The sequence below is a fragment of the Musca vetustissima genome, unplaced genomic scaffold (genome assembly GCF_032173495.1).
Source record: "Musca vetustissima isolate MV318-11 ecotype Yass unplaced genomic scaffold, APGP_CSIRO_Mvet_v1 utg29936, whole genome shotgun sequence".
NCBI lineage: Eukaryota > Metazoa > Arthropoda > Insecta > Diptera > Muscidae > Musca > Musca vetustissima.
In genome coordinates this window covers 68,510-95,687 of record NW_026873550.1, presented here as the reverse complement: position 1 = coordinate 95,687, position 27,178 = coordinate 68,510, and the positions used below count along the sequence as shown (strand labels likewise).

The 27,178-nt window shown below is 32.5% G+C and overlaps 2 protein-coding genes across 2 annotated transcripts; one reads left to right on the top strand and one right to left on the bottom strand.

Annotated features, from left to right (window-relative positions):
- Positions 1 to 12,037: 12,037 nt before the first annotated feature.
- LOC133326174 (signal transducing adapter molecule 1) lies at positions 12,038 to 20,283 on the bottom strand. Its single transcript, XM_061534855.1, has 4 exons — positions 20,234 to 20,283; positions 19,551 to 19,828; positions 19,200 to 19,490; positions 12,038 to 13,465 (listed from the first exon to the last, which is right to left on the bottom strand). Exons 1-4 carry the CDS (start codon positions 20,274 to 20,276, stop codon positions 12,038 to 12,040), a joined length of 2,040 nt encoding a protein of 679 aa, XP_061390839.1. The 5' UTR covers positions 20,277 to 20,283.
- Positions 20,284 to 23,113: 2,830 nt separating this feature from the next.
- LOC133326115 (palmitoyltransferase ZDHHC3) lies at positions 23,114 to 26,503 on the top strand. The gene is made up of 4 exons (XM_061534793.1): positions 23,114 to 23,229; positions 23,291 to 23,494; positions 23,553 to 23,780; positions 26,205 to 26,503. The coding sequence occupies exons 1-4, from the start codon at positions 23,114 to 23,116 to the stop codon at positions 26,479 to 26,481; spliced, it is 825 nt and encodes a 274-aa protein (XP_061390777.1). The 3' UTR covers positions 26,482 to 26,503.
- Positions 26,504 to 27,178: the final 675 nt, after the last annotated feature.

The following is a 27,178-nucleotide window of genomic DNA, read 5'->3' as shown; positions in this document are numbered from 1 at the left end:
CGAATTCAGTCGAAAATTAGATAATATTACATATATATTGGCGAAATAAAGTTTCAATCAACGTCATATCATAAAATCCGGATTTTTATTGTGGCTCTGATACGAACAAAAATATGCGTCATCGAAAGAACGACATTAGATATCATGAGTCTTTAGAGCAAATCCGTTCTGCAGAATTTCGTGTTCAATTAGCCAATTAAAATACGTAAACTCTTTCCAAACTTTAGAGCAAATCCGTTCTGCAGAATTTCGTGTTCAATTAGCCAATTAAAATACGTAAACTCTTTCCAAACTTGGTTTTTTATCTAAATTGGAAGATGGGCACTCCTACTAGTAAAAGTTTTCCTATAATCCGTTTTTATAATCGACTCGTCTGTCCGGCTAAAGTTGAGTTTACAAAAGTGTATAAAGTAATAAAATTGGCATTATGTTAGTGCTGTGCAAGCATGGGAACTGGTGCCCTTGTTTACATGAATCAGTATTAATTACTCAGTAAGTTCTTTTGTGATAGAAACAGACATTCTTTTTCAAACATTAAAATTACAAAAAGTAAAAAACAACATTTTGTACAAAATTTCAAATTTGTTGAAACTAAGTAAATGTTCCCAGAAAGATTTTTCAATACTCAGTAATAGTACGTTTACATTTAATCGGATTCCGTTAACCCATTGGGTTTCAATTGCTAATTCCTTTGCATATATGTCAAATAAATCCTCATTAAATAGGTTAACCCGGTAAAAAGTTCTAATATATATGCCGTTTAATGCAAATTCAAAATAACTCTCTCAATTCACGCTATTTTATGTGTTGGTATTTTTGTAAAAAGACAACATTTATTATTATTTATTTTCAAAGACTTTGTTACAAGACTATCTAGCCCATTTTGGGATGCGAATTCAAAGTCTTAATTAACTGTCAAAAATATTTTTATTCAAATAAAAATATTCATGCATAATCTTATCAATACATTTTTTCATAGTGTACGCTTCGTTGTGTTTTTTATTTAAAAATTGTTGACGTTTCTTTTTGTCAACTTCCCCACTATCAGCCTTACCTAAAATTCAACTAGCTCGTTCGACGTTTTTCACCACGAAAGTAGAACACATGTATTTATATGAATGTTACCGAAATACGTCGAACGTACAAATTTTCAAGTTGAACAATTTCAACTTTGACAGAACGTATTTTTAATTTTTTTTCTTTTGTTGAAAATAAAAACAAAACATTCAGGAAATTTGAAATTTCGAATGGAAACAAAAAATATGTGGATTAATTAAAAAAAAATCAAATTTGTTTTGCGGTTTGTATTATTTGCCTGAAGACAGGGATTCAACGTATTTGGGTAATACGGCCGTACACAACATTTTGCCAAAGTGAGGAAGTTGAATATTTTTGTACGCTCTTTTTGTCAACTTCCCCACTATCAGCCTTACCTAAAATTCAACTAGCTCGTTCGACGTTTTTCACCACGAAAGTAGAACACATGTATTTATATGAATGTTACCGAAATACGTCGAACGTACAAATTTTCAAGTTGAACAATTTCAACTTTGACAGAACGTATTTTTCATTTTTTTCTTTTGTTGAAAATAAAAACAAAACATTCAGGAAATTTGAAATTTCGAATGGAAACAAAAAATATGTGGATTAATTAAAAAAAAAATCAAATTTGTTTTGCGGTTTGTATTATTTGCCTGAAGATAGGGATTCAACGTATTTGGGTAATACGGCCGTACACAACATTTTGCCATAGTGAGGAAGTTGAATATTTTTGTACGCTCCGTCGGATTTTAGGAAACGTTGTAAGGGTGTCAAAATATAAAGTTGAAAATGTTCAACATTGACAATGCCTATTTTGAAATTTTTGCTTTTTTTAAAAAAGAAAACTCAAAATATGTTTCAAAAAGAGGTAATGATAGTTTTGTCCATGTAAATTTTGTTTCCAATAAAAATAATTTTGTTTATTCTCCAAACAATTCATTTGACAGAATTTGACAAAGAAGACTTCAGCTGGCCTAACCGCTGACCTTATAAATAAACCTCAAGATATACATAGAATTTTTTTGTTTTATTGTTGGCGCAATGAAAATACACATTTTTGTAATTGTTATTTCAATTCTCAAGATTGTAACTGCAGATGTAAAGGGAGAAAAAATCGGTAATATCGATCACAAATCATTATTGAAGACTCATTTGCTAATTATAAAACTTCCAGGAATAAATTGCTACACATGCAGCAAAGCCGAATGTGAAGGCATTAAAAAGGGCGAAACTAAATTTCTGCAAGAATGTAAAGCCGGCAAATGCTTCGTTAAAGAAGAACCTGACCGTGCGTTTTATTAAGAGTAGTACTTTCAAAATTAATTTTATTTTCTACTCTATATTACAGCCAAAAATCTCGGCAAAATTATTATATCAAGAGGATGTGGCGATACAAAATGTGGGGTTTTCCCATCTTCTTTGTGTTGTGAATGTAGCACGAACGGCTGTAACTATAGAACAAATTGTCACATTACCTCGGAAAGTACTGGTTTAAAATCATTAAGTAAACTAACTTTTTGTTGGCTTCTAGTTCTTCACATCCATTACAAACTCTAAACAATAAAATCATTTTATTTTGTTGTTAGTATTGCCTGTTATTTGATGCCTTTATTATTCCTGGTTTGTTAGCTAGGTGTCTTTATTACTAATAATAATTCTTCTATACCACCAATGATAATATTTGTCAATTTTTGCACAATTATGGTCAAAAAATTAAAAACACCAAAGTCGCAGATCCAATGCTTCACACCATTTTGTGTTAATACAAGAGGCGTTTCTGTCTGTAATCATGGGCAAAAATGCGAAAAAAGTGTCACAATATTTTGCTTTTGTGTCACTTCTGTAAAAAAAGTACTAAATTTGCTTGCAAATAATAAGTACATTTGGGATTTGTTATAAATATTGTTTTTTATAAAGACTAATTAGTTCTCCACTGTGCCAACAGTATTAAAGAAACATAAACTAAAAGCTTATTGATTTATTGTCCTGAAGAGAATGATGGTAAAATTAAGAATTGAGATTGGTCCAAAATGCATTGATATAAAAAAATTGAAAAATCCACTTTAGGCTTAAAAGGACAACAATCAATTGTCCCATTGTTGTTCTCGCTAAGGAGATCCATTACATTTATGTCGGGTAATTTCCGTTGACATGGTGAATGTTATATGTTATATTCCCCGGAACTGATCAGATAGGACTAGGGCAGCCAAATAACAGAATCATTTACAAAAAAGTTCCACTTCGTCGTATTAAAAATGTTCTTGATGGTGGCATTCTTCCTGGTATGGTCTTCATCCAATGTTTCACCTTACATATCCAGGGACCCAATTCGAATACGAATAATCGAATGTAATAAAATAAATGATTTTCATAATTAACTTATTATTTCGTCCATTCATTCTTATTAATTTTTTCTTTCTATCACGTATAGAAATTTATTTTGAAGCTCGGTACAAAAATTATAATAAGAATAATCCTGTAAAAGCACAATTAAAACCGAACCCCGTTTTGCAATATAAACACTTCATGATTTTATTGATATACTGGCCTATTATTCAGATATTCGTCCTTATCATGGTTGTCATAGTCGTGTCAATTTTGAGGCGATTTCATTTCGGGGTCGATGCACTGTAGGTAATTTGCCCTGTTTTGAGGCAAACATTAATAACGGCGGTGTTAAACATTTTTTAACTCTTTAAGTGATTTATATGTACAAGAAAGAGAAATCGAAGATTTCCACAATTGTTATAAGCAACTACGTATATAGCGAACAAAGCCATTTAGAATCGATTGCATTATTAGTTTTTGAGTTATCGTGCCCGCCATTCGCAAAACCACTGTTTAGAGAAAAAAGAGTTTAAAGTTTGATAAGTCTTCAAGAGTTCTTGAGATTTTCACTTGAAATTTTATAGGGACATTCTTGAATTAGTGTAGATTCGAATTAAATTTAAAAAAATTTGACCCTGAGAATGGGGGGTCCCCTTAAATTAAACCCAACTTAAATGAAAAATCGGTTAATTGAAATCGAAATTACTTCCAAAGAGCACTACCTAAAATTCAACTAGGGCGTTCGACGTTATTCACCACAAAAGCTAAACACATGTATTTATATGAATGTTACCGAAATACGTCGACGTACGAATTTTCAATGTTGAACAAATTCAACAATGGCAGAACGTAATTTTTTTTCTTTTGTTGAAAATAAAAATGAAACAAAAAGAAAATATGAAAATTTCAATAAGAATGTGAAACAATTGAATATATTTTATAATTTCTCGATTTTGTTTAGATCGCTAAGAAATATCGATTCGACGTATTTGGGTAATACGGCCGTACAAACATTTTGCCATAGAGGGGATGTTGAATATTTTTGTACGCCTCGTTGAATTTTATGTAACAACGTTACCTAAAATCCGACGGGGCGTACAAAAATATTCAACTTCCCCACTATGTCATTATGTTGTGTACGGCCGTATTACCCAAATACGTCGAATCCATATCTTCAAGCGAAAAACAAAAACCACAAAACAAAATTGAAAATTTATTAAATTAATCCACATATTTTTAGTTTCCATTCGAAATTTCAAATTTCCAGAATGTTTTGTTTTTGTTTTCAACAAAAGAAAAAAATTAAAAATACGTTCTGTCAAAGTTGAAATTGTTCAACTTGAAATTTTGTACGTTCGACGTATTTCGGTAAAATTCATATAAATACATGTGTTCTACTTTTGTGATGAAAAACGTCGAACGAGCTAGTTGAATTTTAGGTAAGGCTGTAACGTTGAAAAAAAACATATTTCTTAATTGAAAAAAAAAAATATATGTTTGCGTTTGCCTTAAAAAAGCCCAGTAGTTCGAGTAACTGGTTATGAACTGGTTATTTTACTAATTACCTGTAACTACCACTAGTTACCTTTCATGCCCTATGGTGAATTTAACATGGGTATGTCATTGGGGAAGTCAATTTTCAATGCCTGCATTACCAATATACAGTCATTTCGGTAGTAAAAAATGGTTTATATTTGACTAGTTACTTATGTATAGAAAATTAGAAATGTATAACAGTTTGAAAAATTACAAATTCTCTACAAAAATATTTGTCAAACAATTTGTATATATATATATTTTTTGATTTTGTTTAAGTCCCTAGTTCACGATACTTTTGACGGCCGAGTGCTTTTCAAATATGTTTCCCTGGCTAAATAGATTTATCTGAAATAGACGATTTAGAAACAGTTTTTGTTATAGAAAACTTACCTATAGAAAATCGGCTGTATACCCCTTGAGCATTTAGTGATGCGTACAAAAATGAGCGACACATCATCGTGTATCGCTATTAAATGTTCACAGAAGGCATGTCAATACTCCTTTAGGAATATATTTAATTTGAAGAATCTGTCAATCTGTGGGACTTCTGAAATCTGGAAATGAAGCCCGTAGAAGGATTACATTGGTCTATATTGAGTTACAAAAAATTTACCTCCGATTTATCATCTGTATTTTATTTGAAAACACATTTCTATTCGATTTTTGCTTTTAAAATTCCGAAAATTTCTATAATGTCTAAACATAATGACAAAACAATTGTTCTGTTTTGTATTCATACTCGATTTATTACCCTTTGCATTACCAGTAACTACTGAATTCGAATGAAATACCTAGACAACTTTTTCAATCGACAAATAAATCCAACAGTCAATTTTGTGTCCCTTTTTGGGGTATAAAGTAACTAGATCTCCAAGTAACTAGTTATATAACTATATATCAGCAGACATTTGATATTTTTTGAACAACTGGGAGCTTAGAGAAATTTTATAATCTAAAATTCAATATCCAATTTAAAAATGTGCACGATGAAAAAAAGTTCTTCGAAGACGGAGTCAGACTGGAAGATGTAACATACAAAGCGGATAAGTTAGGTTTATTTTTTAAATATTGCCTTACGGCACAGTGGGTAATAAACCAAAAAAATGCACAAGATCGAATTACGAGACTGACTCCACTGGCACTGATAAACTGATCTAAAACACTACGATATTTTAAATATATCTTATTCTACACTCCTGTGAACTATTTTGCCAACGCTTAATGACTTCCGATAAGAGATGCTCCGCTTAAAACAGTGGCATAAATCTCATACCTTTCCGACGTATAATACCTATATGTAAATATGGAAATTATACCCACGTTAGTGAAAACCATTCAAAATGGTTTGTCTTAAAACAAATAACAATATAATAGGGACTATTAATGAATAGTCAGAAGTACAGCTGCGGTCAAAATAATAGCAGTGTAATGTGTTGACGTATTCTTACTGAAGAAAACCATCTTCTTTTCTTGAAATCGTGTACTGTTTTCTGTTCAAATTCTAGATAAAACCATGGCAATCTATTTTAATTTAAAACTCATCTATCAATAATTTGGAACTCATCTATAACATGGTATTATTATACAAGGTAGTCTCATGCAGTCATATATTTCCAATTTTTTCATAAATTAGCCTTTGACAGAATTCAGCTTTCAAAATTTAAATGAAAATAGCTTCATAATTTATATTTGTAAATATTTTGAAGTTTCCTGCTTCTAAAACTTATAAGATGTAACAACCATTGTTAAATCTTGAGAGCAATGTTCAGCTTTAGAAAATATATTTATTTATTTTATTGCCACGAAAAAGCCATCTGGCCAATAAATATCGCAACATGCCAAAACTACAAAGTGTACTTCACATTATAAAACGTATCTTATAGCTATACAATACATATCTTAATATAAATTATGAATTCTAAGTAACAAACTTTAAAGCATTTTTAAATTCATTTTAAAACTAAACAGTTCATATACTAACATAATATATGGATTTTAATTAACAAACTACAAAGCAAAAAAGGCTCCCCAGCCATGTAAAAATAAAGCAGTAAAGACTATTGTTGGTAATATCTAAGCAAAAGAACCGAATAAAGTCGCATCTACCAAACAAATTAAAAAAGACATTAGTCCAGCATGTAACTAACAGCAAAATCTTCAAACTTGCGTTGAAATACACTGCGCGAAAAAGAAAAATGTCGTAGTTCAACAGGAAGATGATTCCACAAACGTGACGAACGAATAATAAAAGATCTTTCATATAAACAAGTGGAATAGCGCGGGAAAATTAACTGAGTGTTCCTGGTAGATCTAGAGAAAACAAGTCGATCACGCAGGACACCGGGAAGATCTAAAGTGACAGATTTATATAGAAATGAAATAACTCTTTTTTTTACGAAAACTGAAAACGGTGCTCCTAGAAAATCAATCGCATAAGCTGAAATGTGGTCTGATCGTATCTTACAACGTACCTTACAACCATATTGAAGAATTTTTCTATTTTCTTAAAATGCTCATGTGTGGTGCCAGATACAACTTCTATACCATAAGAAATAAGCGATATTAACATGGAATAAGCAAGATTTCTCCTTACAAATAGTGGCATATAGAATTCAGTTGAGTATAATTTCCGAAGAATATTCATTGCTCTAGGGTGTAGAGCATCAATATGAGCAGAAAAATCAAGTTTGCTATCAACAATAACTCCTAAGCATTTTATGCGATCAACGAACTCAATAATTAATCCATTAGCACGTATATCTATACTATTGAGGCGACATAAAGAACCATATCCCATTGCTTTTGTCTTTGTAACATTTTTTACTAGGTTATTATTACATAACCAACGCGATACTGCGGACAGTTTAATTTAGTTTAATTTATTGAAAATGTGTCAATCAAGGTTTTAAGGGCCCCATACACTATAAATCATGCCGTCATGCCGATGAACCCCTTTTGGTATATGTGAGATTGACTAGTGTATGGCAAACTCCTCAATCACTATTCCAAAAAATCGATGTTTGTCCCAAAAATTGCATTTTGAGTCGTAAATTCAGTTGTTTTTTTATTCCGTCACAATTCTATTATTTTTGTACACAAAATTATTTACTGACGACTTTCAAAATGAATATTATTCACCAGACTGATAGGGTCTCATTTTCAAAATCAAAACTATTACAGCCTTACCTAAAATTCAACTAGCTCGTTCGACGTTTTTCACCACAAAAGTAGAATACATGTATTTATATGAATGTTACCGAAATACGTCGAACGTACAAAATTTCAAGTTGAAAATTTTCAACTTTGACAGAACGTATTTTTCATTTTTTCTTTTGTTGAAAATAAAAACAAAACATTCAAGAAATTTGAAATTTCGAATGGAAACTAAAAATATGTGGATTAATTTAATAGATTTTCAATTTTGTTCTGTGTTGTTTTGTTCGACCTTTTGATTCTTATATAATAAAACAATATATTTTTTTTCGAGCTTGAGGTCTTTTTTATTTTTTAGGATCAATATTTCGCAATTGTTTTAAATTGCATCTTCAGGATAATCTACAAACAATTTTGAAATTAATGACATTAATTATACAGAATGAAGTGACAAAATCGCTTACAAATAAACTAGTGTCAAGTTTACTTAAAACTATGATAGACTTCACTATCGTCGTCGGATGTAAATATTGCACTGAGTTTATTTTAGTTTATTGCACGATCTCTCTTTCTGTGTAAGGTGTCTGTAACAGTAAGCTGCGTTGTCTGTGTCGCTCTTAACATTAATTCTCTTTGTTGTTGATAGGTTGTTTATGTGTAGCATTTCCAATGTAAGTCTCCTATTGTAATTGTTTTCTGTTTGAAGTATTTGTACTTTATCAATGTTTGGTCTATGGTTGTTGTTCTTACAGTGTTCTGCAAGTGCTGTTTTTTGTGTATTATTCTGATTCCTTAATTTAATGTCTGATTTGTGTGCCGATAATCTGGTTTTTAATTTATTTTTTATGGTTCCAACATACACCTGTTTACATTTTTCTTCATCGTTTCCATCACATTCTATTTTATAGATAACATTGTGTTTTTCCAATTTTTGTATCTTGCTTTTCGTGTTGGAAAATAACGTTTTTAGCGTATTATTTGTTTTTTGGGCCACCTTATATTTTTCTTTATCAAATAAATTTGCATTCTGAAATCTTTCTGAAATTATTGGGATATAAATCATTGATTTGTAAGTTCTTTCCTCCTCAGTTCGTGGCTGTTTCCTTCGTAGTGTCTGATTATTTAGTATTCTGTTGATTACGTTGGCTGGAAAATTGTTATTTGATAGAATTTCTCTAATTTTAATTTTGTTGGTTTCGTTGAACTTTTCATCGCTTATTTTTAAAATTCTGTTTGCTAAGTTGTTTGCCGTGTTCATTATTATCTGCTTTGGGTGTTTTGAAAAGAAGTTTATGATCCTCCCCGATGCCGTGGGTTTTTGGTACCAGTCTAGTTCTAATTTACCCTTATTTTGATACACCAACGTGTCCAAATACGGTAAGCATCCGTTGTTCTCTTTCTCCATTGTGAACTTTATATTGTTGTTGTAGCTGCTTAAAATAGTCAAGGTATCTGTTATTGCATCTTCCCCCAGTATCACAAAAAGATCGTCAACATATTTGGTTACTAGTGTAGGTTTCGTCTTTAGTTGTTCCATACAGGTGTCAAGAAGTTTCTCCATCACTATATCAGCTACAATTGGAGAAGCTGGTGAACCCATTGGCAGTCCTTTTTTCTGTTTGTAAACCTTGTCATTATACGTGAAGTAGCGGTTGTCCTTAATGCAAAACGTAAGAATACTGAAAAATAAGCCCTTTGTCATATTAGTGTATTCTCGTATTTCGTCCCATTTTTCTTCTATTATTTTTATTCCTAGGTCTACTGGTATGCTCGGGAACAGTGATATCACATCAAACGATACCATTTTGTCATTCTCACCGACAGTTAAATTGGTTATCTTCTTTTTAAAGCCAATTGAGTCCCTTACGTTGTATTTTGAGTTAATTGTCAAGTTCTTGAGTATTCTAACCATGTATTTGCAAAGTTGTATGGAAGGTGAGTTTATGGAGGAACATATCGGCCGTAATGGATAATTTTCTTTGTGTATTTTGGGAAGTCCATATAGTCTTGGTGCGGTGGCCACGTCTGATTTAAGTTTTCGTCTCTCTACTGCACAAATTATGTTATTCTTGTATAACTCTTCCACTAGTTCATTGTTCTTTTTAATTAAACTTGTTGTTGGGTCCTTATTTATTTTGTGTTGCGGTTTGTATTATTTGCTTGAAGATATGGATTCGACGTATTTGGGTAATACGGCCGTACATAACATTTTGCCATAGTGGGGAAGTTGAATATTTTTGTACGCCCCGTCGGATTTTAGGTAACGTTGTTATGATTTTCTTCATGCATTGTGTGTGTCACACATACATAAATCAACTTTCAAAAAATAACACATACTATGATAAATGCTGTACGGCATGATGTATAGTGTATGGGGCCCTTTAATCAAGGTGAATTCGAAGACTTCATTCAATGTCAAATATAATGTTTGAAGAATAAATAAACAACACATATTTTTATTCGAACCAATATAATTGTGCACATTACTATCATTACGTTTTCCTGAAAAATATTTTGAGTTTTTATCCTGTTCTGGTTGGCATTTCGCGATTAAAATGTTGACAGCAAGAGAAGACTAAGGCATGAATTCGCCAGCCTGTTAACCTTATAATAAACCTTGACGTCAATCACAAACATAAAATTTTATGGAATTTATTTTTCATATTATTTAAAATATTCATATTATTTAATATATGAGTTCCAAATTAAAAAGGGTTGCCATCATAAAATTCTCAAATGAGACCACCTTCTGTAATTATGCCATGCTTGTATAATTATGCCAAGTTAAAATATTATCAATTGCTATCTATAATGTAATGATAGCAAAAAGTTTTGTAATTTAAGAATATTGCGTTAAAAGGAGTTTTTCTATAAATGAGGTCGATCAAAAAAAAAATAGCACCTCCAATGAAAACATAACATAAATTCATTTAAAGCCCCTATCATGGCATAATTATTGAAGGCAGTTTCATTTGAGAAATTTATAATGACAACCCTTGTGTAATTTGTAACTTATATATGTCCCAATTTAGATTAGGCGAGTTTACTTGCGGCAAGTCTTTGTGGGAGAGAGGGGCAAGGGGAATAGAAACGGAAAAAATTGCTCGTACCGACAATTTTCTGGCAATTCGTTTTGTGTATTTTGTTTGTAGTGTCATTTCAGAAAAAAAAAAAAAATAAATCAATTTAGAAAATATATGTTTGCAACCGAATTGCCTTGTATAGACGCATGAAGCACGTTCAAAAGAGAACTAGGATTGCCGCAAGTAAACTCGCCTAATCTAAATCATGACTATCAATTGCAAATAAAATGAAAAATAAATTTCATAAAATTGTATTATGTCGAATGGCATACTTTCAAAAAGTTAAACAAAATATATTCTCTGAAGCTGCACATTGTTCTTAATATTTAACCATGATTGTTACAACTTATATTTACAAGTTGTAGAAATAACACTGTTTTTGCAAATATATAATAATCCGGCATTTAAGGATTTTAGTTTTCTGCTCAAGTCTTCTTACTTTATAGAGATGTGTGACGTTTTCGATTTCAACAATGTGAATTTGACTGTATATGCAATATTGAGATTTATTGCACAAGTCTTATAATGGAAATTGACTGTATATTATTAACGTTTTTCTAATTTATTAATATATATATATTATATGACAATAGTTTTAATAACATATTTTCATTAAAGAAATATAACTATTAATTATGAATGTAAGCATGGTTATTTAATATTGAATACGATAAAAAAGAATATGGAAGTTTCTCCCAATTAAATGTTGGTGCGACCGAAACGAAGGAGAAACAAACACTTTACCAAATAGCTCTCTAGCGTTGTAACAACACAATCATATACATTGGAAACGGTATGAGTTGGATCACTTCAGTGCCAATGACAAAGACAACACTAATGACTCATATCCATATTGCTGCTTGGTAAGATGTATCCAATTTAGTTCGGCTGTTTTACCGCTGTTGATTGTATACTGGAATGTTTTGTTGAACATTTGTCTGATATGATTGCGGTGTAACTGTCATGTTAGCTATTTGGTGTTGCAGTTGGCCGAATTGATCGTCGAGGGCTGGTGGTAAATGTTGATTGCCTACGAATGTAGTTTGCGGTGGAGCATTTGTGAGTGGGGTTTGGTGGCTGTATACAGGTGGAGTGTCTGATAGAAGTTGAGAGGAAGAACTGTTTGCATATGACTGTGGTGTTTGTTGTTGCAAAGTGTTATGTTGGGGAGAAATAAAGTGAGACTGGAGTTGGTTTTGAGTGGACTGTGTGGGTGGGACCTGTGGGTTTGTTTGCATTGCATTAGTGATTGAAGGAGACTGTGTCTGCATCGCGAATTGCTGTGGTAACTGGTAACGTTGATGCTGGTGTGTGTCTGCCGGGGTAGAAATATTTGCAGCTGGCCCTTGAATTTGACCATTGGATGTCATATAGATTTGTTGCTGGGAATGATTCTGTGGTAACGATAACGTCTGTTGAGACATAATTTGCGAATTTGATTGTATATTTGGATCTTGGTGTTGGGATGATGGAGTGTTCGATTGATTGTTTTGGTACGACATCGGTATTCGCATTGATTGGTAACTAGCAGAAGATGGCGGAAAATTCATCGACGGCAGACTGTTCTGTAAACTGTGAGGTCCGCTGTTATATGCTCCGATGTTATATGCAGCATTAGAGCCAAATAAAACATTGTAGCCCTGTTGGGGCATATTATGATAGTTTGGCATCACTGGGACACTAGTCATAGTATTCACGCCGTAAGGAGATCCCATCACATTTCGATCGTCCCTCATTAATGAGTGATACAAATTTATAGCGTCCACCAGATCGCTAGAAAGTTGCGATAGTTGGGCATGCTTTCGGTCAACCCTCTCTAACTCTGCATCAATTAATGGACCCATCTGATGAACTTCCTGCTCCAAACGTAACATCTCTTCCGTATCTTGAGAAGGGTCCTCAGGATTCGCTTCATTTATCAAATGCAACAAACGATCAATTTTTTTCTCGTCAATTTCAATCTTCTGCGATGCAGCAGCAGCTGCCGCGGCCTCAGTCTTACATTGCAGTTCCTTAGTATCTTCTTCAAATTGTGAACTTTTTTTCATTTTGTGATGTTGATTTATTTCCAATTGTTCAGGATCCACTGACAGATCTGCAGTAACGAAATTCGAAGGGAATAAACCTTCTCCGCGTTGATTAAAGCCCTTCCACCAGTTGGGATCGGAATCATCGAGTACGTGTATGATGTCACCTGCAGCAAAAGTCAGTTCATTCTCCTCAGCTGCTTCAAAGTCATACAGTGCTCGAACTTTCCGGGGTTCCCCCGTATTAATTGAAAATGACGCAGCAGTATTCGATACCGATGGATATAAAGAAGGCTAAAGAAAAATAATAGTTAGGGAAGAACAAAGTCGAATCATGATACAAATGGCACTAAACTTATTATTTAATGAACTAAGTACACAAACATGCATGAATAAAGTACAAGTCGCCACCATATACTACACTATTATTTATTTATATTTTTTTTACAGGAGAAGCAGAAAACGTTATAATATCTAAAAAATTGAGTGTCTGGAATTGTTTTACAAAGTTTAAATGCACTATAGAACCGTATTTATTATTTGAAAACCCCTTTTATTTGTATTTTCTTTTTAAGGGTATATTCAAGGTGTATTTAATAAGGTGTAAGTGACAATCATATAGTTTTAAACTTTTTTCTTTATTGTTTGTAAAGTGTCAAAAACATTTTAAATATTACATTTCGATTTCAAAAATGGCCCTTAAATTTAGTCTTTTTTAATAATAAAAATTCAAGAAATCTACATTCATGAGGTGGACGGATAGGAAACCTAAGCTTTAATCAGTTATAACCCCGTTCGTCGAATGGTCCACATATTTTACGTTATGTGTGGAAATCTATCTATAAATTCCTGATACTCATAAAATGGAGGAGATTATGTTAGCCTACTGGAATCGGTCCATTGGTGCTTGTTACAATTCTCGGCGAAGGTTAAATACGCCTATGGAAAGATTTTATACGGTCAACACAATTTCCATGATTTAGTCTTTGGCCGGGGATTTATGTCTCTCAATTTTCTTTAAGAAGGCAACAAAATTGAAAGACACTACTCCATAGAAAAATAGATTGTAATTCACAATAGCTATGTTCCCAAACCTGCAATATAGTACAACATTGTACTAGTTTTGCAATTTTTGCTAGAAAAGCGTTCCCTTACGCCGAAAAGTAGGAAAATTTGAAGTTAAATTTAAGAGAGTTAAAAGCAATCCTATTTTCCTATCCTATTTTCTGCAAGACCAATTTGTCCTAGCACGAAATAGTAAATGTAGTAAATTATGAATTTGACATTTGATTGCCAGAGATATACAGTCCGAAATAAAGCACATGAAAGTTATGTCATGTTCTGACGGGCATCCGAACAACGTAGTTTGCTCTCAGAATTACGTACATGAATTAACCCGTTCATACAACACTATTCATAATTCATATCATCAGAGTTTTTTATTTCAAACTTTTTGTTTCTTGTTTTACACCAAAAATGTAACATATTTTAGTGAATTACATAGGGATCTAAATAGAAAAAAATAATTCTCTTTCTCCTGACTATAGTATGAACCCATATCTATTTACTTTTCATTCATGTTTTCCATTTTTTCTGAAAATGTTGTTGTTTTTAATACATTTTTATATTTTCTCAATTCAAATGTCACATACTGTCACAAATAAAAATTTGGAGAATTTTTTGTTTGAGTTGCCCCACATTTGTTTCTTGTTTTGTACGCTAATTAGAACCAAGGGAAAAGAAATGCATATTGCATTATGTAGAAAACAAAATTTACATCCTGCTGCATATATAAAAACTATACAATTTTTTACTTTTCATTCATGATTTTCAATTTTACTGAAAAAGTTTGAAAATTTCATAAATATTTTCAAACTGTCAAAATTAATTTATTTTCGATAAATACTCTCAATTGTTAGGGATGGGACAAATTTATTGGTTATTCAGAGAGTGATTTGAATTGAACAACGTACAAAAGTCGGTGTTCGCTCAGACAATTTTGTATGGGGAACTAAGTAATTCCTTCATAATTAAGGGTCGAACAACGAATGAGAGAGCGAACAACGCTCGTCTGTACATGGCATTAGCGCTTCAACAAAAAGGATACACGCCCAGACGCACACACATTTGCTTAAAAAAAACCAAATAAGAAATTAAAAAATGGACAAACAGATTTTTTATTCTCTTTTGGAGGATAGTGAAGATGAAAGGCTGGCAGAAGATTCAGATGAAGATACTATAGAAAGAAGACCTGAGTTGGGAACGTGCATCATCAAGTTTTTTTGGTTAATCGTACTAACCAATGTGTGTACATTGGCCCAAAATATCTTGGGCTTAAGTCAAGTTTAGGGGATCCACTTGGATCGCTTTGACATTTTTACAGTAAGTAGTCCTCCGTGAACTGATTCAACAAAAAGGATACACGCCCAGACGCACACACATTTGCTTAAAAAAAAAACCAAATAAGAAATTAAAAAATGGACAAACAGATTTTTTATTCTCTTTTGGAGGATAGTGAAGATGAATGGCTGGCAGAAGATTCAGATGAAGATACTATAGAAAGAAGACCTGAGTTGGGAACGTGCATCATCAAGTTTTTTTGGTTAATCGTACTAACCAATGTGTGTACATTGGCCCAAAATATCTTGGGCTTAAGTCAAGTTTAGGGGATCCACTTGGATCGCTTTGACATTTTTACAGTAAGTAGTCCTCCGTGAACTGATTACAGTGATATATATTTTATGGGAAGAAATGCATACTTCCCGAGATATGGGCCTTGAAAGTTCGGAGAGTATATTGTTTTAATCAGCCGTTTGACTATTTCCAGCAAGGTAATATGAGTATCATTTTAAAGATTATTGTTTGTGCTTTAAAACTAGATGAAGAATATATCTTCATAATGTATATACAATTAAAAAAAAAGAATTTGAATTGCGTAGCCAAGTATGCGCTTGTCCATATAAGTACCGCATATAACCTTTATAATGATACCCATATTGCCTTGGTGGCAATTGAAAAAGTGTTGTTTTAAACAAAATATGTTCCGAAATTTCAAGCCCAATGTCTCGGGAAGTATGTATTTCCCCACATGAAATGTATATCACTGTAGTCAGCACAAGGAGGGCTACTTACGGTAATGAGTGGAGCCCCTAAACATTAACATTATGTGAGCGTCCATGTAAGCCTTTCCGGACTTGAAGTCGTCGGAAACTCCACTTCCAAATATTCGATAATGTTTTCATCTAAATTATACAGATAAAAAATAAACAATAAATATTAATATTATCAAAATCACACAATGGACGCCGTTTAACTTTTTGTTTCTTTGTGTGCATTAGGTTTCTGTAGTCTTTTTTTTGTCCTTAATTGATGAAATTTTTGATTTTGATGTTTCTTCATGTTTTAACTATTTTTCGTTCATTTACTTTTTGCGCAAATCTTGTATGTGAGAGTAATTTTTGATAGTTCGCTCTTTTACTAGATTTACTATCAAAAAGTACGTGAACGAACCTAATATAAACAACATCACAAAATAATATAAACAAAACTTAAAATTAATCGCGACCAGGTTTTAAACTTTATTTTTCACTGACCAAAAACGCCAATAACCCAAGAATACACAAATTCATTAATTATTCCTCAAAGAATATTTCTTGACAAAAATAAATTAATAATTGTTTTTGTTTATTTTTGTCAAAAACTGATTGTCAGCATGACAATTTAATTTCTATAACAACAATGTTGTTTTTGTAAAATATTTGTTGTTGTATCTGATGCATACACCTTATTAAATACACCTTGGGTATATTATAATTTTCGTCTTTTGCGCAACGTACTACATTATGGAGTCTATAATAATGAGAATTAAGTTTTGTTAAAATCTATTTCGTATCAAACTGAGCCTAGAATGATGCTTTGTTCACAAAGAATCAGATTTTAATATTTTTTTCTATATATGTTGTGCACCAAATAAGCAACATTTGTCCAGTTGAGATGAAATTTTGAACAATACGCTGCACTATGTCGCGAGTTCATATAAAGAGCGGCCAAAAATAGAAGGAGTTATCGTAAGTTAATGAAATTTGGTACATGAGCTAAAGAGCAACTGAGCTAAAGAGCAAGATTTCGTATACCTCCCATATAATGGGTCTTGAGAATGTCACCCTTTTTGGCCTATAAAATCTTTAATATTCAAACAAATTCATGAAAATTGGCAATTTACATTTAATTAGGCCTCTAAAGCAACTGACCAAAAACTGGTAGATCGGACCAAGATTTGATATACCTCCCATACAAAGGGTCTTGAAAATTTTACTATTTTGGGCTATATAATCATTAATATTCAACCAAATTCAATGAAAATTGGCAATTTACATTTACTTATGCCTATAAAGCAACGGACCAACAACTGGGTAGATTGGACCAAGATTTGATATACCTCCCATACAAAGGGTCTTGAAAAATCCGCTTTTTGGACCTATAAATTGTTTATATTCATCCAAATTCCATGAAAATTTTCATGTCTTCGTCCAAATTACATCAAATTTGGGCGAAGGTAGTAATAGGCGTTGTAATTTAGTTGTTGGCGCATATTTCAGGTTCCTACCATACCAAAAGTCCCTAAAAATGTAACTTTCTGTACTATAAAATTATTATATGCAGCTAAATTAAGTAGTGGTAGTAGTAGTTTTTTTTTTTGTTATTTTTATTATAATATAATAAATATTTGATATCCTTTAGTAACTAATAAATTAATTTTTTATCATTCAAAAAAAATTTACAACACTCAACTTAAAGTTACATTTTTTTTCTAAAAAAGGCAAAATAAGGCAAAATATTTCATCTGAATATGATAGTACATACCCCTGCCAGCTTCCAAAAATTTTTTGGAGGAGACGATATTTTTTTTTTTCTAAAGTTTAAGAAGATTTTATTTGTAAAAAATAATTTTCAATATACACACAAACTTTTAACCCAGATATTACAACTTTCTTCGATATATTATGAAAGCATCATATATATATATATATATATATATATAATGTTGTCTTCCCAAATGTACGATTTAGTATCATTCACGTTATAATATCGGGCCTTTACCTTATGGCTGTTTAAGGATATTACAAGGTCGGATTGTAATATATTTAACTCGGCTTTAACAAAAGTTCGGGCTGCTACTAATTATTTGCTGGCATGACTTGTTAGCATCTTGTCGCTCAAAAGGTATTGTACTGCACTTCGCATATCCCATGCCATGAACTAATATTTTTCTGTATGAACTTTCCACAAAGGTAATTCATGTGCGACCTCTAAATTTATTTATTCCCTAAATAACACACTTTTCACCACTCAAATAAAAAAAATTAGAGCTAAACTTTTTTTCTGCTCCACTAATTTCAAAATTTGTTTTAAAAATTTTATGAACTAAGTACTACAAGTGTGGACGACTGTATACACCATATGATATCTATATACGTACAAATTAAAGCGAATCGTAGTTTTTACATCCTCAGCAATAAACACTTTTATAATAACCATTAATTTGAATATTCAAATATTTGAGCATCAGAAAAACACACCCATTTTTCGAAAATGTGGCAAAAAATCAGTTTATAAATAATTATCAGATTTGGACCTTTGTAGAGACAAAACTACTCGACATATCGATATAAAATGTCATATTTATTCTAATTGGAATGTTTTCTATCAATCCTCATCAAAAAATTTGTCCTCCGTGGTACTTGGTTTTGACCATTTTTGGCCGCGGTCGTGACACTGTGCGCTGTAATCTAAGATACCGAAAGGCATATGGCATGTTTTCTTCAAATCTTCAATAAAGTCGCTGTTTTTGACGTTTGATATATAAATATTAGTTCGAACATGTAGTTTTGTAAATCGAACAAATAGTCAATTTCGAATTTTTCTACAGTTACGACTGTTTGCATTTATGGTGACGAAATGTACATGGTAAATATTGCCTAGCCATAAAAAGGTTCAACTAACAAATTACAGAAGTAAAAGTACTTACGTAGCTGGATGAATTACCGCCTGAGGAGGTCGCAATATTTTTTGGACTGCTTTTAACTTCTTTTAAGGATAGTTCTATAGCTTTAGCCAAGTCGTCTTCCTCTTGCTGACTGGTTGAGGCAATTTCTTTGCCAGGCGCTAGTTTGGGGGTCGATTTCATGGGTTTTTCGTTTGAACTGCTAAAATCGTAATTCTCTTGTCGCAATTTATTGTATAATGATGGTATCAGATTTAACTCAGGATCGCTCTTAAAATCTCCCTCGGCCCATCCTTTTAATACTTGGCACATTCTCTAGACATAAAAAATCTACAATTTTGTTTGATTGCTATAAACAAATTAATTCAAACTTACTGCAGCTACTTTCGGCTGCGCCTTCCCCAATAACCTCTGGAATTCGTTTTGAAACTCTCGAGAAGCTATCTCCAAATGAAATGGCTTTCCGCAATTGCTTACGCATGCATCTAATAGTGTGATGGCTTGCATTACGACATGTGGGTCATTGTGACCCATTCTCTTCATGATGGCCTTTAAACATTCCTTGGCATTGCGGCTGTTCGAAGATGTCTTGTCACAAACATCCAGAATAAGAGACCAGTTTTCATTGGTATTTGATTCACTGGTGGCTTTTTCTGAAATTAAATGTTATAGAAAGTGTATATAGTATGGCACTGTGGTCCCGCCATGCAAAATTGTGTCCGACTTTAAAAATGCCGTATTGTAATAGACTCATTTTTATTTTATTCGTAAACCTGCATTCGATATGAATACAGAAAATGGAAACCCGACCTAAATCCCGGTAAAATTCGTTTGTTTCCAGATCAATATTTCGTTTGTATAACATTACTGAATTTTGAAGTCAGGCTATATTTAATAACGACGACAATGCGTCGATGCACGATGGCTCCACAAAAGCGACAAATCGGTCGGCATATTTAAAAAAAAATGACATTGTTCATGAATCCAAAGAAAACAAGATGCACAACAATAAATCCAATTAGCTGCATTATAATTTATCGGTGTGTCCTTTCACTTACCAACATCGGCATCGAATCCGGAAGATTGTCCAAATATTCCCATTTTATTTTCTTCGACTTTTAAGAGCAAAGTTCTCCAATATATTGGCGACAGAACAAATTCCCGATTGTGGAATTATATTATTTTTTAGCAATGATGGCAAAATGTAGAAGTTCTTGTTACAAATTTCTAAACGATTATCGTATAAACTGATACGTAGTTTTCCGTCGTCCAAATTAAAAATTTTCCTCTTTTTTGCAAATTGCAATTATGACTAATGACTAACAAAGAAATATATCTGAATAAAGAAAAATTGAAAAACGTTCCACCAGCTAACGAATGGGAGGAGAAGACAAAATGGTCGATAAAGATGAACTCAAAGTGATATAACGAAAATTACGAATGAGGTGGGATGGAGACTAAATGAGAACCGACCGAATTGTTCACAACACATCCACTCACACGAATGGGGTGGGATGGAGACTAAATGAGAACCGACCGAATTGTTTACAACACATCCACTCACACGAACACACATACATGAATTTTCTGAATTTTCCCAGTCATTGAACATAGGGATGAGTAAATCGACTTTGGAATAATCGATTAATCGACTTTTTGTATTGAAAAGTCGAAGTCGACTTTTGATTTTGAGGAAATCACAAAGTCGACTTTCGATTTTTTTCATATATACTTGGTTAATTGTTCTAATCCCAAATTACTCAAAAATTACACATCCCAGAACTTTATAATATCTGTTGATAACAATTCACATAAAAAATCACATTTTACGTCATTTTTGGTTTAGTCGGTTAAAGTCGAAAATCAATTTTGAACAGATTTGACAAAATCGAAAGATGGAAAAGTCGACATTTTAATTTAATTTATTTCAAAAAAAACGAAAAGTAAAAATCGAGTTTTTGGTCAGAGTCAAAACTCGAAAAGCCTAAAAGTCTACTTTTGCGCTCAACTACGTATCCCGAAGCTAAATAGCATATGAACAAAATTTAACGTTGCTCAAGGGCAAGCAGAAAGTGGAGACATCCGTTGCGTTGTGTTATCGAAAATAAAACAACTACAAGGAAACGATAACAAAAACGCTCGTAGTTGATGTGCGTTGCTCTTCGGAGTTAAATAAATGTTAACATAGTGTGTTAAATAAATGTTAACATTTGCGTGCGTTAACGCGATAACGAAAAAAAAAAACTCTCAAAGCGGACAGCAGAATGCTCGCGTTGACCCATCCGTCACGTTATATGTTATCGAAAATACAACAACCACAAGGAAACGATAACACAAAGAAGGAAACGATAACACAAACGTAGGCCTTTCGGCCAAAATATAAAGGGCTAAACAGAATGTTCGCGTTGAGCGTTTTTTGTTATCGCGTTAACGCACACAAAAAGTTCAAATATATTTAACTCCGAAGTGCAGCGCACAACAAATTCGAGCGTTTGTGTTATCGTCTCCTTGTGGTTGTTGTATTTTCGATAACACATAACGCAACGGATGGCTCAACGCTAGCATTCTGCTTAGCCCTTAATACAATATGCTCCGATGACAAATTATATACAAATAAATTAAAATTAATTGAACTAAATTATTCGTATGGAAAAATATAGCTAAACATATAACAGCCTTACCTAAAATTCAACTAGTTCGTTCGACGTTTTTCACCACAAAAGTAGAACACATGCATGGTATAATTATTACAAGGTAGGGTACAGCTACCAACTGATTACAATTTTTTCTCAAGGTGGCTTGTTCCATCAAATCAAAATACATATTTTGATTATGTATGTGTATTGTTTTGAATACTATGTCAAATAAATTCAAAATAAAATGGAATATATTCAAGATTATTAGAAAAGAAAATTATGTTTTTAACACGTTCGTCTGGAAGTAATTACTTTGTTATGGATGAAACAAACATTTTATGGTAGAGGTATATTTTCTCCTTTCTGAGAAAAGCTACCCTACCTCATGGTACAATAATACAAGGTAGGGCAGCTTGAGGTGAATAACAAAAAAACAACTATGCAAATAAATATACGCAACAAGTGTTTGTGTATATTTGACATTTTTTCAACACAAAACTAAAAACGTGAAAAGTGAATGAAAGGTTTTGATTTCTTTCCAAAATTCAGTAGGGAGTACCATAAAATGTTTGTTTCATCCATAACAAAGTAATTACTTCCAGACGAACGTGTTAAAAACATGATTTTCTTTTATATTAATCTTGAATATATTCCAATTTATTTTGAATTTATTTGACATAGTATTCAAAACAATACACATACATACACAAAATATGTATTTTGATTTGATGGAACAAGCCACCTTGAAAAAAATTGTAATCAGTTGAATTGCTGGCGCGTCAGGCATGCCTGAAATCCTTGTATGCATTTCCAAATTAAGGGCTAAGCAGAATGCTCGCGTTGAGCCATACGTTGCGTTATGTGTTATCGAAAATACAACAACCACAAGGAAACGATAACACAAACGCTCGAAGTTGTTGTGCGCTGCGCTTCGGAGTTAAATATATTTGAACTTTTTGCGTGCGTTAACGCGATAACAAAAAACGCCCAACGCGAACATTCTGTTTAGCCCTTTATATTGTTCGCCGTCATAAAAATAACGTGCCTATGTTTTCAGATGTCGACAACAACAGGGATGATGCATTTAGTATGTTACTGCTCAGGCTCAGGAAAATATCGTAGAGAGGCTGCTTTGTGCTCAGACGAAAACAAGAAACAAAAAAAAACTATTTATGTTGTAAATGTTCATTTTCTATCTAAATAAGCAATTTATGGTGAATATAAGTACGCCGTGAACTTTACTATATTCGGCTCTATATTCCTCTGTACATCAGCACACTTACAGTGCGAGAGACAACAGCGATGCGGTTTGTAAAGGATCCTTGTGGAATTGCTTGTTTAATCATAACATATTTAATGGTGGTTTATGCGGACTATGTAGTGATGCGGTGGATAATTCTCCAGACGATGCAGACGAGGTATGTTGGAATTGCATTGGACAGTTTTCATGTGAAATGTACAACTTCTTATTTCCGACAGTATATGGGGTCCGATACACGTCATTTTCTTCAATACAGTAGTTTTTTTGCTTGCGCTGTCCCACTTAAAGGCGGTTTTGTCAGACCCGGGGACAGTGCCCTTACCGGTCAATCGTTTGGATTTCTCTGACTTACATACTGTGGGAAAGAACAACGGCAACAGTCATAATGACTGGACAGTTTGTACGAGATGCGAGACTTACAGGTAATGGAATACATGACACATAAAAAATGGTTCTCAGACCTATCTTAAATTCATGTAGGCCGCCGCGAGCACACCATTGCCGCATTTGCAAGCGATGCATTCGACGAATGGATCATCATTGCCCATGGATAAACAATTGTGTTGGCGAACGTAACCAAAAGTTCTTTCTTCAGTTTCTTGTATATGTGGGAATGTTGGCATTGTACTCCATCGCATTGGTGGTTGGCTCATGGATTTACCCTTGTGCAGATTGCGAATCAGATACTCTAGAAGCACAAACAAGACTGTAAGTAACGTACATTATTATTCCAAGAACTGCAGGGACAAACATTAATCTAATGCCTATGCATTAATTAGAATGTAGATATGTCCGAGTCAAACAAGCTCGCAATATTTTAAATGTAGCTCGAATATTTACACAGGAGTACGCCCCATATGAAAATACCATCGGATTTTCGGTAGTTTGAGAGATTGTCCAATTGTCCAGCCCATGTTTCTTACAGAAAATTAGCAAGATTGTCTAATTTTCCAACCCATGATAATGCAAATTTTTATTTTATATTTGCTCTTATTACGGTAGGCGTTGTCGTGCTTGGTCGGAATTATGAAAAAATTCCGACTACGCCAAATTTTGTAATAGATTTTTTCTTTACTCTGTTAAAAAATTGAAGCAAAACTTGTATTTTTAGAACTCTGTTCTATATTGTATTGGAAAAGTTTGTTCTCAAATCAAATCCCGGCAAGTTGAATTCTTATGGATATTGAGAAATTCAATAAAACAAATTCGAATGTAACAATTAATCCGTACATGTTTTTGAAATACTGTAGTGGCTTTAAGAATACCGATTTGTAATATAAATACGGCAGTGCACAATTTTGGACACGACTACGCCAACCGTAATAATGGTGATTAAGAATTTTTAACGCTGCGGACAATAACCTAAAAAGTACACGTAGTTCAATAACCATGGTACCATGCTGTTTTTATTTTATAAATCTGTGGTAGATGTGAGTACTAAAAACTATGTATAAACGGTACAAAATTTTGTACAATTTTAATTTGGACGTGGGGGTGGAGCCGGATTTCTGAAATTCAAAATTAACATAACCGTCGAAGTGTAGGATCCCGATACGTACGTAGTTTTGATTTTAGTTAGTAATGTGTATCGTACTATAATTGGTACAATTTGGTGTGAAGCGATTGAGCTGGGATTCTGAAATTTCACCTTCTCACCTTTATAGGGTTTGTTAGACGTCCGTATTACCAAAATACACAAGAACTTTATTTACATCTGTGCCAATTTAAAACGGCGAAAATGGATTTTTTAATTGATCGAAAATGTTTACTTTTATAGAAACACAAATTTGTCAATGACTGAAATTCTGTTAAAAAAAAAAAAAAAAATACACATTGTTAATGTTGAAAATGTTCAACTTTATATTTTGATACGCAATGCGTATTTGGGTAACATTCATTGAAATACATGTATTTAACTTCTCAGGTGAATAAATTCGTACGCATACGCATAAATTTAGATTTAGAGATGTAGATTATCTTCCAATCCATGTACAAACAAAAATTCTGACTGCAACTAAGATTCTACTAGATCGAGCAGAAATAGCTTAATATATATAAATAATTAAAAAAAGTTATTCTATCATGTTATCGTGGTTATTAAAACAGCTAAAAACTGGCAATATTGTCCATATTTATACAGGCATAGAATGCAAAAGAAATGGAAAATTTCAGTTTCAAAACATAAAAAAATATAACAAAAACCCAAAATATTAAATTTTTAAACGGCATATACATTGGAACTTTTTACCGGGTTAACTTACTTTTTGAGGATTTATTTGACATAAATGCAAAGGAATTGACCACTGGGTTAACGAAATCCGGTTAAATGTAAACGTACTATTAACATTGTCAATTAACTTTTTTCACTTTCGTAAAATTACGTTTATATTAAAATAATATTACATTTTCATAGTTTTAATATTTTGTGTGGCCGCCCTTTTCATCTGCCACACATTGTAGACTTTTATCGAGTGGACCAACTTTTGCCAGCCAAAGTATAAAAATTATATAATCATAGTAATTTCGTTATAGCATTCGAATGGGTTAGGCGTGTTCAATTATTTTTATTGGAATCTAATTTAGGTGTTTCCCAATCCCTCTGTAATTATTTGTAGCTCTACATCGTTTTATGAACCTTAGGGGTAAGGTAAATAATTATTATTATTATTAATTTTATTCATTTCAAAGCCAAGCCAAAAAGCCTTATATGGCCAGTATACTACAAAATAAACTTAGACCAAATTAAAAATATAAATTTTAAACACTAGTATTTCTTTTCATGTTACATTTGTTCAAGCTCCATAATTATTCATTAAAAGTAATAGATAAAAATCATTTGAATAAGAACTACTCTGAATTGACTTACAAAAACATTAATGTAAAATATTAAGTAATTACAGAAATTTATCTTCAGTATTCAACTACTCAAAATTAGATTTAATTAACAAATCCAATTATGGATTAATTAACTTTTTCAATTATATTGTATAAAATTATTGGTATAATTTGAATCTTGGCTTAAACACCATATAATATTTCGGTTATCGGCGAATTATATGATATTTTCCTTTGTACTTTACGTGTGTATTTGTGTGTGTATATAATATTTACGAATTAAACGTACTTTTTCAGATTGCACAGTGTCATTTTGTTGCTGGAGTCAGCTCTATTTGGTCTATTCGTTTTGGCTATAATGGTGGACCAAATGCACGCCATTTTGCATGACGAGACAGCAGTGGAACAGGCCCAACAGAAGGGGTCGTACAGACCTAACAGGCGTAAAATTTACCTTCTCGCGGATGTTTTTGGTAGAGGACATCCCATGTGCTGGCTTTGTCCATGTACGAGTTTTTCATCATCGTCCTCGTTACGCTATTATGATACACCCCTTCTAAGTCATGACGTATAAGTTTGGGTGGTCTCAGCATTTATTCATAGTTTATGAATTTCTCTTATGTGGGAGACACAAGTGATATATGTAATGTAGGAGATATTCCATAGAATTGCCACTCCGTCTGAGAACCCATTTTCCGTATCTATGGGAGGTATATACTTTTTAAGAAGAAGCGGTTCCTATTGGAATGCGAATATATTTCATTATAGATTAGTTTTAAATTGTAAAATAATTGTGTGTGCTTGCAGTCCCTATTCAATAAGTTTTATTTATTTACATTTAGTCACATATTGTTACCCGTCACATTTACTCACATTGAAAGTTTGGAATTAAACGAGACGACGCCAGCAAAAAAATAATATTACTCTTTCAGTTCAGTTTTAATTTCTTTAACATTTATATAACAAATAATCCGAATTTGTGTTATATCTTTCGTCATCCTTAGTGTGAGTGAGTATGAATTAAATATCCGAAAGCAATCAAAATCGGGATCAATATCAAATGTCCTCATTTTGCGTCTTGATGAAAGTGAAATATTATGTATGTATGTGTTTGTATTGTAATGAAACCAAAGCAATGTCTTAATAAATAAATTTGTAATGGATATTACAAATGTCTATAAAAACTACAACAACAAATTGAATAACTCACTAATGACCATTGAACTTGCACAGGTACAGAAAAACGCTCATATTTTAAATGCCATAAATCC